This window comes from Gadus morhua, chromosome 10, assembly GCF_902167405.1.
Source record: "Gadus morhua chromosome 10, gadMor3.0, whole genome shotgun sequence".
Classification (NCBI taxonomy): Eukaryota; Metazoa; Chordata; class Actinopteri; order Gadiformes; family Gadidae; genus Gadus; species Gadus morhua.
This window is the reverse complement of record NC_044057.1, coordinates 25,627,574-25,642,276: the sequence shown is the minus strand read 5'-3', so window position 1 is coordinate 25,642,276 and position 14,703 is coordinate 25,627,574. Positions and strand designations below refer to the sequence as shown.

At 47.0% G+C, this 14,703-nt stretch overlaps 1 protein-coding gene across 1 annotated transcript in view; it reads right to left on the bottom strand.

Annotated features, from left to right (window-relative positions):
* The window catches only part of diaph2 (diaphanous-related formin 2), a gene marked incomplete in the record, with an annotated part of 364,953 nt that overhangs the window by 105,730 nt on the left and 244,520 nt on the right, over window positions 1-14,703 (bottom strand). Inside the window, 3 exon segments of the mRNA XM_030368457.1 lie at window positions 2,283-2,412; window positions 11,452-11,691; window positions 13,579-13,680. Of these exon segments, the coding sequence (XP_030224317.1) occupies window positions 2,283-2,412; window positions 11,452-11,691; window positions 13,579-13,680 (472 nt within the window).

The window sequence follows — 14,703 nt, the reverse complement described above, 5'->3', positions numbered from 1 at the left end:
GCCCGTGCCACAGGCTGTTTATAGGAACTGATTACTTCAACAAGGCACACACACAATGCTGGATTTATTTTCAATCTGTCCTTTCATCCGTCTATCCATCTATCAGCCTGTTTCTAGTCTGGTATCTCATTCTCTGTCTGTCTGTCTGTCTCTCTATATATCCCTCGACCTATCTGTCTCTACATCAATCTATCCAACTACCTTTATATCATTTCCTATCCTGTCTGTTTATTTTATTGGTGCTGATTACATGCAGTAGAAACCAGCCTTACACATAACAAGGTTCAGGCTTCGAGTAGGCTTCACAGAATCACCCTCCCGAGCAGTTCCTAAAGCAGCAGAACTGGGTGGTATGGGTGCTAACCCACCATTAACCTAGGGTTGGCCCTGAAATGATCCGGTTAGCGTGTTTAGCTTGTAGAGTCAGGTCAGCTAGGGCACTAATTCAGAGCAGCATTGAGTTCCAGCAGAAGAGGGGCTTGTTTCAATGCAGGAACCCCATGTTGACCTCACCTCCTAATGTCTAGATACCAGGTCAACTGGTCACTAAAACCTCATGTTGACCTCACCTCCTAATGTCTAGATACCAGGTCAACTGGTCACTAAAACCCCATGTTGACCTCACCTCCTAATGTCTAGATACCAGGTCAACTGGTCGCTGAAACCTCATGTTGACCTCTCCTTCTAATGTCTAGATACCAGGTCAACTGGTTATGAAACCTCATGTCGACCTCACCTCCTAATGTCTAGATACCAGGTCAACTGGTCACTAAAACCTCATGTTGACCTCACCTCCTAATGTCTAGATACCAGGTCAACTGGTTATGAAACCTCATGTTGACCTCACCTCCTCATGTCTAGATTCCAGCTCAACTGGTCGCTGCATGCCACAACAGTGTCAAGTGGACACCCTATATAACGCAATCACTGGGGTCAATATGAACCGTGTGATTGCTGGTCACTAAAACCTCATCTTGACCTAACCTTCTAATGTCTAGATACCAGGTCAACTGGTTATGAAACCTCATGTTGACCTCACCTCCTCATGTCTAGATACCAGCTCAACTGGTCGCTGCATGCCACAACAGTGTCAAGTGGACACCCTATACAACGCAATCACTGGGGTCAATATGAACCGTGTGATTGCGTTGTATAGATCTGTCAGTACAGATCTAGGCTAGTAGTCTAGTCTCACTACGACCTTGTACTTCACACTACTGCCTTTTTCGTCTCCATTTCTTACGACACCACTTCAAGACTCTGACATAAATATCCCACTTTATGTAAATAACTTAGTGAGATGTCATTGTGCTTCTGCAGCAGACTGGACGACCTGCAGCGGCAGGGCTTGGGGGGCTGGGGGGGGCTGCAGGGCATCATTGCCTTTCCCTTTCTAAGCCAGATGGGTTTTGCTTCGCTAGACTGCAAAGGCCCCAGCACTGCCTTCCCCCCCCCCCCGAATACCAGACACATTTCATAAACACTGGAGTAGGATCCAAACGCACCCAGTGCATGACACTGCAGTGGGTGGAGAATGTGTGGGTCATATTTATTGATTTACCGCTGCCCTGCTTAAACTATTTGACTATCAGCACAAATACATCCTCCAGGTAAATCAAATGTCTAAAATTCCGTATAAAGCAACCTTATTTGGATGAGCATGCGCACAGACACAAACAGAGGTACACATACACGTAGAGACACACACACTCCCACACACACACACTAAAGACACACACACACGCGCAATGTTCTATGAAGCCGACGTGTTTCAAGTTAATTCAGTGAGTTTGTTTGCGCTTAGTCTTTGTTTGCCTCTTTTGGTTTCCTCTTCCAAATGGCAACAATTTACCAGTCCTACCCAATTAACTGATAACTGTGGATGTAACAGTGACGCTGAAACACGTTAAGTCCACTGTGAAGTTGGCAGGAACAAACTGAGCCCGATAGCAATTACCCTGATTGTTAATTATAAATTATGATTTGTTTGTTGATGGTCAGAGTAAAACTAATAAGATTACAGTAATATCAAATAAGAGACAAAAAAGTGAGCAACTAATGTGTTTGGCCTGTTTTTGACCAAATATCACATCGGTGTGAACAGCAGCTTCCACGATGTACATGTATTCATCGTAAACGTATGGAGACCTAGGGTAAGGGCTGTACCATGTGACCCCTCCATGCAGAACCTCCCCCAGAATGCAACAGCATCATACCAGCACAGGGCAACCACGAGTGACAACCCGCCCTGTGTGGCCGGCACTTAAACAGACGACACGTACCTCGACTGGCACTTTCCACGTGCTCCAACTCATCGGGGAAACTCATAATCTCCGGGTGTTTCTCCTGACACAGCTCGGCCAGGAAGTGCAGCAGTGTAATGTTGTGCTCCACAGATTTGGTGTCACGGAGCTGAAGGGGGGGGGGGGGGGGGGGGGGGGGGGGGGGGGGGGGGGGGGGGAGAAAAGGGAAGAAGAAAACAGGGCATCTGTGAGGCGATTGCATTCAAGGCATTTCATTGTGTTCTACGTATCACCACATTACACCGCATGAACACACAATCAGAGAGCGTGTGATGTAATATAACCATTGTGAGACATGTGTTTACCAATGTGACTAAGTAGCTACTACATTGATGATGGATATAATATACATATATATATAGAGAGAGAGAGAGAGAGAGAGAGAGAGAGAGAGAGAGGGAGAGGGAGACAGACAGAGGGGGGGAGAGAGAGAGACAGACAGAGGGGGGGGGAGAGAGAGACAGAGGGGGGGGAGAGAGAGAGACAGACACAGAGAGAGAGAGAGAGAGAGAGAGAGAGAGAGAGAGAGAGAGAGAGAGAGAGAGAGAGAGAGAGAGAGAGAGAGAGAGAGAGAGAGAGAGAGAGAGAGAGAGAGAGAGAGAGAGAGAGAGAGACACAGACAGACAGAGAGAGACACAGAGACAGACAGAGAGAGACACAGACAGACAGACAGACAGACAGACAGACAGACAGACAGACAGACAGACAGAGAGAGAGAGAAGTTATAATTGTTACAGACACACAGAAGGACATAGGATCAATCCCATCGTGTGATTCCATGACAGGGCTGCAGGGTTGCAGGGCTGCAGGGTTGCAGGGCTGCAGGGTTGCAGGGCTGCAGGGTTGCAGGGCTGCAGGGTTGCTGGCCGGGGGTGAGGGGTGAGGTTGAGGGATGAAGATGGGGGGGAGAGGGGGAGGCAGAGCCTGATGTCTTCTGTGTCCCCCAGCGAGGCTTAGCGAGGCACAGTAAATCCCCCCCGCCAGTGCCCTAGCAACAGATGTGATATTAACCCCTGCTGTTCCAACCAGGGTACGGCAACAGCGCCAGACTCCTGGCAGACTTCCTGCAGACGTTGGCTCGTCCACAGCGACTCGGACGTGTACACGGACGTGTGTCGAACCGCTATTCAAAGCTCCAGGCCAAAAACCCTCCCGTCCAATTCGGATGTGTTTTTAATAAATCACATCGCTTGAATCCCGACTGGGGGGGGCGTCCCGGTGGCTCACCGGTCAGAAGGCGTACCACTAAGGCTCAGTCCCGATCGCAGCGACCCGGGTTCGATTCCTGCCCTGGTCCGTTGCCGCATGTCCGCCCCTCTGTCTCCCGTACCTTCCTGTCTATCTAACTCTAAAATAAATAGGATAAAACCTTCAAAAGTAAATCTTTGAGTCACGAGTGGGCGCTGAGAACACAAGGGCGATTGACTCGAACGTGTTTTCCAGTCAAATCTCATATCTTCCATTTGTTTTCCAGGCTTGAGGAGCGTGCCAATCATGGTATGGAGGTCAGATTGCGTTATTTCACACGTTTTTTTTATGAAACACAAATCCTCATCATTGAACACTGATCTCCAGCAGCGACGTGGAGTGCATAACATCGGTTACTACTGATCAGTCCAGCGCTGGAATGAATGACTTCCAGAGGAATGACAATCATGGCACACAATACACCCCACATGCAGCTCTCCCCAACACTCGCCTGCAGCACCCGCTGCGTCCGAGCTAATGTCTCAATTTATTTGGGCCTATTTGTACTCTTAAATAAAACACACGGCCAGAACATTGGCAAATAAAGAATGTCCGTTTTATTTCCTCCTTCACACCAGATCGATGATTTAAGTCTTACCTATGCATCAAGGACAGGATGCAGGTGTAGGGCTGAACGATTTGGGGAAATAATCGAATTGTGATTATTGTGACCAATATTGCGATTGCGAATTAATATGCGTTTTTTTAATTTATTAAGTTCCTTATGTTCTGTATTATTCACTAAAAACAATAAATCATTAGTATGACCATCACAACATTGGAAGCAGTCAACATATAAACTGCTCTTTCCTTTAGGACAGGCCGATGTGTTGAGATTAATTGATATGACATCTTTATTTAACTATTGAATTGTAAAATAAATCTAAATCGTAATGATCTCCAGTCAGTAACAGTAACAACCCCCCCAAAAAATTGAAAATAAAAACACACAACAAATAACACTTTCAGTCATTTTTTTCGCCTTTGCGATTTGTACATCGCGTTCTATAAAATCGCGATTTCGATTTGATTAATTGTTCAGCCCTAGTGTGTATCTGTATGTGTGTGTGTGTGTGTGTACGAGGTTGATACAAACGCAGCGGCGTTCAACCTAACACCACCATTCTCTTATCTAATTAATGAGCTGGTTATTTAGTGATGGAGCAATATTGGATAGTGGAGTGCAGGGTTTAAGTATGGGGCCGGTTCTGCTGCACTCAGGACCATTTCCCAAAGTCAACGCTCTGCGCTTTGTTTAAACACAATGGAACCCTTGAACCCCGTACAGTACCGGGGCTATAAATCAATGCCATGCTTAATTGGATGGCTCCCACACACACATGAACACCCTTGTAGTCACGCGTGCACACACACACACACACACACACACACACACACACACACACACACACACACACACACACACACACACACACACACGTGTCTGCGCTCACACACACACAAAAACACACACACACACATACAAGCAGAATATCAGGTTGTGCTTTCTGGTTACGCGGAATTGATACAAGAAATGAGTGTTCTCATGTAGAAACGCAAAGGAACGCATAGCTATCGGACATTGGACCCAAGTGGCTAACCGCAATCTCCAGCGTATTATGGCCTGCGTCTTTGAAACTTTGAACATTGCCTACTTGAGTGAATCGCAACACAACAAAACAACACACGCATCCAGAACTTTTCTTACGAGACATGTAATCCAGTTTGATTCACATTATCTCGAGTCAAATCCAATCTGTCCCCGCTGCTTAATTAGTTTTGACGGCGCTGTGTGTTGAACATGATACCGTCAGGCGCTCAGAAGGAATTAATGAACGCACCTCAGCAGCTATTTATAGCAAAGGTCATTAAAATGCATTAATATCCATGGACACCGATAGGTGCTGCGAGACACCTGGGACTCCTGGGCGCCTCGGCAACGGGGCGTAAACAGACCGCGTGAATCTCATCCGACACCGCGTCGGGGACGGCTATACAGGCTAATGCACGGCAGGGACGGTAACACACAAAGACAGAGACGGAGGAACAGGAGCTGCTTGTTAAATATGATGCATTCATGTGGAGGAAAGCAGCAGAACTGTACGTGAAACCGGAGAGGAGCGTGCTGCAGCGTGCGCCAACGTGTTAACGTGCACGTCCACATGGCTGTGTGCGTGATGACAGCCACGCTTGGATCTGTTCTTTGCATCTGGTGCTCGTTGTTTTTGTTTCACTTATGAAGCATGAAGAAGCCTTTTATGTTTCTCGTATAATGTTAGATCATTGTTTATGATTTGGAATAAAGGTTTTGTTAACACGGCCGAGCTGGGCGTCATTTATGATGTAAGACACTGTAGTAAAAGAAAAATCATCAATCACCAAACACATAGATAAATATATATATGTTGATCCGCGCTGCTGGTGCCTTTTCATGCGCACACAATGGCCGCACTCGCGGTACGATGGTATCGCTTAGCTTAGCGCGAGACAACACTGATCTAATCTGGATGATCAGAAGCTCCTCCATCAAACGGCGTGCTGCCTGGGCGCGTGACGCTTTAACAAGAACGCCGAAACAAACGGGAGAATAAGACGAACAAAGGGAAGCGCAAAAGACCAAAAACAACACAACAGGAGGAACACGACAACGGCAGAAAGTAGCAGAGCCATTATCTCCGCAAACCCTGACTGGATCAATGACACCCTGATGTAAAATAAAACAACAACAACCACCAACAAAAAACCTGTGTGTAGAAAACACAAAAAAAAACACACAGTGCATACTGACATAAAGTACTGAGTACCTGCCAAGTAAGTGAGCCAAAGTCTCTAATTCTTGTTCCATATTCATCCCCCACCCCTCCCCACCCCTCATGCTATGATTGCCCCAGCGCCAGAGCGGCGTGCTGGGAGAGCTAATTAGCAACAAGCCACCTCCACACGCTGGCTCCATCACTGACAGCCCCGCCGCCTTGAGTCAGGCACGGCCCTCCCCTTCACCCATACAATCACCGCATCCAGACGAATGTGGATGCAAAGAGTTCCCCGATAGACGCAAACACACTCCGACACACACACAAACACACACACACGGAAAGACACATGCACGTAAACGAGCGCCTGAGCTAGTCTGTCTGGCTGGCGCGCAAAAAAAATAAAGAACGTCAACAAACACTTTTCATTATACAAGGATCAATCCTCTTCCTGCTCCCGTAATCACAATTTAATTTCATGCATTTCACATTTTAATTTGTTTATTATTGTACCCCAAGGTGTCATTACTGCGCCCGGACAAAACATGAAAATACAAATAATTGACACATCTGCTGGGTGCGCTATTTTAATCTCCTCCAACAGGTAAAACAGGGGAAAGACTTGTCGAGCGGGAGCGATTTGTATTCTGCCTCTCGATTTAACGGTGCAAAAGTTAAAGCGAGGTACGATGTACTATATTTAACCCACGTTTTACTTTGTGTGAATGGTAGGAATACCGTTGCTACTAATGACTGTGTTGTTTGCGGATGTTAACACATAATTCATTGCCTTGCCTGATGTTATATCAAGTTATGTTTTACAAGTATTAACTTCATTGCAAATGACTACAATTCAAATGAACCGAAAATACTCTGTTAGTGTTTGAAGCTGCATTATCTCCGCTCCTGTCCCATGCACCTTATTGTGCTATCTAATAGCTGCGCTGTTTATCAAGCTAATGTTTCAGAGTTATTTTATTTTTTATTTGGAATTCTATGATTTATTGATCCCTCTGAAGCACTCTGCAAAGAAGAACTCTGAGCGCAGAACACGATGAAAGCCTCGGCATAAATAAAGTGAACCACTGCAACTAGTGATTCAAAAAAAGTATATTTCAGCATATCACTGTGCACTGTATCTGTGAACTGCATATTACTATATTACTTAGCGGCGTTAAGACGAAGGTCCACAGAACAGGCAATTCTTCATAACCCGAGATAATGAGTTCAGTTGACCCCCTCCAAAAATCTTTAACCTTGACCGAGACAGAAACAAGATTGGGGAGAAGGATCTCTGCGCTGTCGGCGTTTATTGAGTGCCCTGAGCCGCTTCTCCAAAATATAAGCCAGAGCCTGCTGTTTGAGGTGATTAGAAAGACATTAAAACTCTTGGGCAAAATTGCTGGCTGATTAATGCAGCTAGGTGAATATCATTGACCCTGGAGGGCAGGACGACGACGGGAGCAGAAGTGTTCTTCATCCTGTCTGAAAGGACCTGACAATTTCTGTTTTGCAGGGGGGAAAAAAGAAGAAGTAGATAAGGAAATAAAAGCATGTCCACAGATATCACGGTTACCGCTAACATTAACATTTAAAACGTGCAGAATGGACATCGCCACTAGGGAAAGATAGAAAGCACCTGAACCAGACTACAAAGCTAGCTCCTGACAGAAACCAGTTAATGGTGGAGCTAAACATATCAGGGTTATCATACTGTGTGACGGCACACGCACAAACACACACACACACTCACTCACACACACACACACACACACACACACACAGACCATTCTTCAATCCACCCCACCACACACTACCATCGGGGCCTTCAGAACTCCCAGCCGTGCACCCATCCCTTCCAAAACAGAGAGCATTCCGATGGAGTCAGGATATAACCTGAATGCTAAGCAGCAGTAGTGTAGCGCCGAGGAGGAAAGTAATTACACACGGTAATATAAAACCGGAGCGCAGATATGAATGAACAACCCTGTGCAACAAACAGAGGCGGCCGTGGTTGTTTTTCATCACGCCGACGCACGCTTCACCCCGAGCGGCTGTGGCGGTGGCGGCAGGACGGCGTCCCTCTCAGCGGGGGTTAGGGGGGAGGCGGCAGACGACGGGGTAGGAAGGTCACACACCCTGTAGGGCCCTCGGAGCGAGGCGCTGAGAGCCACTGGAACTCCGCGCTGGAGGACAGTCTGGAGGAAGTGGAACGGAGGGCGGGGGGGCGGCGGCGGTGACCGGCGGCGCGGTAATCTCCGAGACGTCAGCTCCGACTCCGCCGTCAAGCCCCCGTGAAGGTTTGTTTTGGCAGGATAACAAATTGAACGCGCCACGCTCCGCGGAACACCGGCGGTGGCGCCGGACAAGTTGCAGAGTCGAGAGCCGAAAGTGGCGGGATGGGTGGCTGATAGATAACTTGTAATTATATCATTTGTAATTAGACTCGTTTGTTTACCGCATCAACTCGTTGGACTCTTCAAAGATTAATGATTGTGCAGAAAGATAAACAACAACAGTGTTTGCTGCGAAATCTTGCGGGGAGGGGTGGAGGGGGAAGAAACTAATAGAAACAACCTCCGGAACGCATCGCTGATTCATTTGTAAGCAAGCTGCCATGTTTAACGCATACTTCCCCCGCCCCAAAAGTTTTCTTCCGCGTTTATTTTCTAGGTTATTTGGGTCTCTGTGTGTGCGTGCATGCATGCGCGTGTGTGTTTGTGTGTGTGTGTAGGTGTGAGTGTGTCTGTCAGTGAGTGTGTGTGTGTAGGTGTAGGTGTAGTTGTGTGCAAGTGTGAGTGTGTGATTGGATGTGTTTGAAGTTGTCAGCATTTTCCTGTGCATTCCTGTGAGCCTATCTTCACTGAAGGGTGTCAAACTCCTCTGAAGTGCACACTGTTTCTTCCTTCAGAAATGAATGACAAGAATCCGGGCAGCCAAGACAGTTAGACCAACAACACCTATCCTTTCTTGTGTTCCTCAGTAAAACCCACGTGAGCCAACGAATAAAATACGGTGGAGTGACTGTACAGGTAGAGAACTGCAATCCACAGGGAAGGCCAAAGCTGTTTGCCGAGTACCGAGTTCTAAATCTAAAGATATATAACGTACCGTACTATATACGGACCAAAGTCAATCATGAGCAGCATGTTAATTCCAGTGGCAGGCTAAAGATGTGTGCTATTCTGCGCCATGCCTTCGCTGACCCTCACACAACCTCTTCTGTAGATCACAAGCACTGCAGGAGCCGACCTGACGATCCACCGTCGTGGAGTGATAGTTTAAGGCAGCGCTGACACATCGAGGGCACCGCGTCTCTCAAGGAAACACGCAGATGTTTTGAAAAGTGTGGACTTCATGTTGATAGCAGAAGCAGAGAGAAACGGTTTTATCGTCAGCGGTGCGGCGGAAAATCGCATTTGACGTGACGCAAATTATTTTCCTCTCACCGGTGAACAAGGTCATGTTTGGTTTGAAGTAATAAGAGCCCCGGTTAACCTTCAAATGCTAATTTTATTTTTCAGAAAGGTGATGTCACCGTGTAGCTGGGGCACAAATTATAACCATGTGTCCAAAATGTAAATTTAACAGCAAAAAAAAAGTCCTGAAAAGGTTAAATCTTTCACTTACAATTTAGCTACAAATATCAGTTAAAAAATACAGTCAGAAAAATAATAAAATAGAGCAAGAAAGAAAACGAAACCTGCTCATCCGAGAATAATAATAAGATCATCCTTTAAGGCTTCTCCATCTAACTGAGGAAGAAAGAAAATGATCCTTCCAACGATGAATAGAAAGAAGAAAACCAAAGACTTCGCTCGATACCCGACGCCTTCGTCTGCCGATCGGCCACCTGGGAGCGATCTACCTGTCCTTGGTCGGGACAGGGTGGAGCAGCGGAGGGGGCAGAGGTCGTGTCCTCCCCCCCCTCCCCCCATCGGCGGCCTCCCTCTCCCTGATGAGCCTATTAGGTAGCCAGGCCCCCCACCTTGGGGGCCATTTATTTGATTGACCAGAGTGAGAAAGCAGACGTTTTTTTTCTTGTCCGTCAATAATAGTCCAATCAGCCCCCCGAGAGCCGGCCGGCTCGGGCCGACATGTGACGCTGATTCGCTGGCCGACCGACGCCACACTCTGCTTCAACACGGCCCACCGCTGAGGCTGTGTTCTGAGTTCATGTGGCATCAGTCCAGAACCGGGAAAAAACTAAAACCCGACACGGGTACTTTCCGGTCTGAATTAGTTGTTAGTCTTTTACATTCTTCAGTCCCTGCCAGAGTAACTGCTGTTATGCTGCATTGAGTTAAGCAACGTCCCCTTAAGAGTGCGTTTGACACGGAGACAGCAGGTGTTTGAGAACTCAGGAGAGGCGTTTGTTTCCAACTGAGTGGCCTATTTGTTAAACGTGTACAAGCAGAACTAAAACAACAGCCTTGTAGGACGGGCCTGTAATCGAGGTATCAATTTCAGACTGTAAACCTTCGCAGGGCCTCACTGCGATGTTTCTTCAAGGTTTACCTCAAAGGGGATGCTCTCCATAAAACGACATTCACCCGGTGTGTTGTCCATTAAACATAACAAGTAGTTCCTTTGGCACGGAGAATGAGAGGGGCCAGCGTCAGAATAGGGGGATACATTAAGCGGGGATGGTTAACAAGGCTCGCTGGCTAGCATCAACACCGTTTTAAAATCATGCCAAGACAATTCCCATTCTGCAGAAAACACAGTTTAGGACATCTGAGACAGAATCTCAAAGTTCCATCACTACATCTACAAGCTCCTCCTCCTGCTGTGTACTTCCTGAAGTATACTATTCATACTTATTTACACTTTTAACCAAACAGACTTCCTTGAGATTACATCATTTCATTTGAGATAAACATCATGAAAGAGTAGGTTGAGCTGGCTCAAAAATGTCTAAAGGTGGATTAGACTTGAGTGAACTACTGAAGGCAGCATGTGAACTACAAGTGTGTGTGTGTGTGTGTGTGTGTGTGTGTGTGTGTGTGTGTGTGTGTGTGTGTGTGTGTGTGTGTGCGCGCCTGTGCGAGTGAGCGAGCGAGCGAGCGTGCGTGCGTGCGTGTGTCCTTGTGTGTGTGCGTGTCCTTGTGTGTGCGCGTGCGTGCATGAATGCGCCCGTGTCCTACCTTGCAGAGGAAGCTGATGTTGAAGCCGAAGGTCTGGGCGTTGCGGGAGCCGGCGTTCATGTAGTTCCCCACTAGTAGCACAAGCTCCAGCAGCTTGCTGAAGCTCTCACTCTTCTTCACCTCCTCGCAGGCGAAGGTCACACTCATGATGTCCGGCCGGATGTTGTTCACCTGCTCCTCAAAGGTCAACTTGAACAGGATGCCGTTGAGTCGGGGCCGCAGCAGCTTCACCGAACTCATCTGAGGACGAGCAACGCATTAGACGGATTCACCGCTGTGATCCTGATGCAGTAATCACATCGCCAAACATATGTCTGGGGCTGGGGAAAGACGTGCTGGGGTAAAGTGAAGAGAGAAGAGGAAGGGCTTTGGATGCATCAGGGTTCATGCTGAGAGGCAGAAGATATATACGGAATCAGTGACCAGAGGCGATTCTGCAAAGATCTCAGCATAATCCCACAATGGGATACCTCCACGATCTAGAAGCCTGCCACACAAATGAAGAGTCCTAGAGCCAGGTAAACAAAGACACACATGAACACGCACACTCACACTCAAACTCTCTCACACACACACACACGTATGTGTGTGTTGTTGTTTTGTGTGTACACAGACACACACAGACAGGCACTCACTCACAGCACCCCTCCCGCCAACCTGAAGTGATGTGTCTTTACACCATAAGAAGAGGAAGGAAGTCACAGTAAGAGGAGGACTCTGTGACAGGCTGGCAGAGGGAATCTTACACATGGCTTATTTCCCTGGGGACTAAACAGCTCTGCATGCAGGAACGCTTCATCAGTCGGGTCGGGTAGGGGAGGAGTAGGTAATCGCGGCAACAGTGAGATCACAACAAGGAGAAGCTGTCACACCTTGTATCATTAAATTGTTTAAAAGAAAAGGGGGATAAGAAAATATGAAAGGGAAAGCCTCCGACAGCTAATGCTAACATTGAGCTGGATAGCATAGCTGCGGCGGCGTCTCTGAGACTAATTGAACCATTATTTTGTGATCTGGTGTAATGCGGCACTATGGTTTTAATCGCATCGACGAGCTTCCGAGTTGAATTGTTGTTGTTGTTTTTCTCTGCCTTCTTCCTTTTTATTGTCGTGCCACTGCTATGCAGCAACAGCGTTCTCATTTAAAGTTACAAACTCGAAGACTCACGACGGGAACAGTGCAGACGGCTCAGGTAGCGGAGATGCAACCGGGAGTTATTATGAAATGTTATATCAAATATATCCTGCAGCTGTAAACATATATCACATTATTTAATTGCCATGGAAAACATGTTGAGCGTGTTATGTCCTTGTTTGCGTGCTGGGAGCCAAGCTATTTCAGTTAGCAGGTAGTTATCACGCTATCCGCTTATGAGATGTTTGTTCAACATCGAGTTGACCTCAAACGGTTCAATTGGAAACTGGAAATAGAGTTGGAATGCAGGCGTCATGTAGAGAACTCTAATATCAGTCTAGACAATCTGTCTAAACATGAACTAACTTATGGCACGTCTGACTTAAGACACATCTGTCGATACAGGCTACATGCTAAGAACCAAAGGCTATATGCTAATGACTAGAGGCTACATGCTAAGAACTAAAGGGTAAGTGCTAAGAAATAAAGGCTAAGTGCTAAGAAATAAAGGCTACATTTTTAGAAGTAAAGGCTACATGCTAAGTATGTGTACATGTGCATACTAAACATCACTCAACCAGATGGGAAACAAATCTGAGTGGGAACCTGTCATATGCATCTACAGAGAAAATGTCAAAACAAAACACAAAAGCAGTTTCTGTTCTGTGGGGCTCCATGTTTGTTACACTACTTTATTTCTCGACGCTGGAGTCTCCTGAGACCCCAAACATAACAGACACACTGCAGTGGTTTTATGCTGCAGTGTGTTTTGGGCACAGAGCCTCTTAGGGAAATGGATTTAAAAAATAGATAGAGGAAAGAGGTTGGGGTGATGCGGTGGCTAAAGAATCGTTCAAGTGTGCATTGAGTGTTCAAGGATGTGTGTGTGCGCGCACGCGTGCGTGAGTGCATGTGCCTGCATGCGTTTGTGTGTGTGTGTGTGTGTGTGTGTGTGTGTGTGTGTGTGCGTGTGTGTGGGGAGAGTATACCTACCACGATGCCAAACTGCTCAGACTCCACCAGTTCTTCGTATTCTCCCTTTAGTTCAGCCAACGCACTCAGCTGTTTCTGTTCCGGCAGATTCTTTATCAGGTTCTGCAAACGCACACACATACACACACACACACACACACACACACACACACAGGGATGTAGACTGTTAGTATATTAAACTTAAAGACCTCGAAAGAGCACGACCCACAGGAGAAGAGAGGTTAGATATTACACACTGAAGCCTTATTGAGAACCGTTTCGGAACACTTTTCATATCTGATGCATCTTAGGTATAGACAGCTTCCTGTCTATTCTCCATTCTCCAACAGCCTCATGACTCAAACATGCTGCCGTACCGAGTGACAGGTAATGAACAGTCTCCATTACGTTCACCTCACACGACAGAACTCTTTTGTCATGTCTTTGATCAGTACATGCATGCTTGTTGCGTAACATCCTCCACACTGTATACATATGTAAAATATGTAAATGTTCCATTTTGTGGACGCGTTCAACCGAGGTGTCTTCAAGCGTGAGCCCACACACACTTAGCATTCATTGAGTGAATGCTGCTGTGCAGAAGACTCTCTCCATAGTGTCTCTGCAGGCCGTGCGAGGAAGTGTTCTTGGCCCGGTAAGGTGATGAGTAGGGTCTATAGGAGGAGGCAATAAGCTATGGCTATGATGGTGTAACACAGCCCTGCTTGCCGTGTTTACCTCCCAAAAGGTATATCTCTAATGATTATTGTTCGACCACACACACACACACACACACACACACACACACCTCTAATGATAATGTTTCAACCCCCCCCCCCCCACACACACACACACACAACCACACACACAGACATCCCTCATGATTATTGTTCATCCACACACACACACATACACACATGCCCACGCCCACCCCCCCCCCACACACACACAGACACACCCACACACCCACACACACACCATGTCAGCCTCGAGCGTGTGTGTTACACCACAACAATCACAAGCAGTCTTTAAAGTGATCACTGCAAACCGAAACCGATGCAGGTCTGCATTAGCTGTCTTCGCCTGTCTGGTGGATTTGCACTTTGGATGAACGTGAGGATCCTCAGAGAGGCTCTGGAGGAAGAC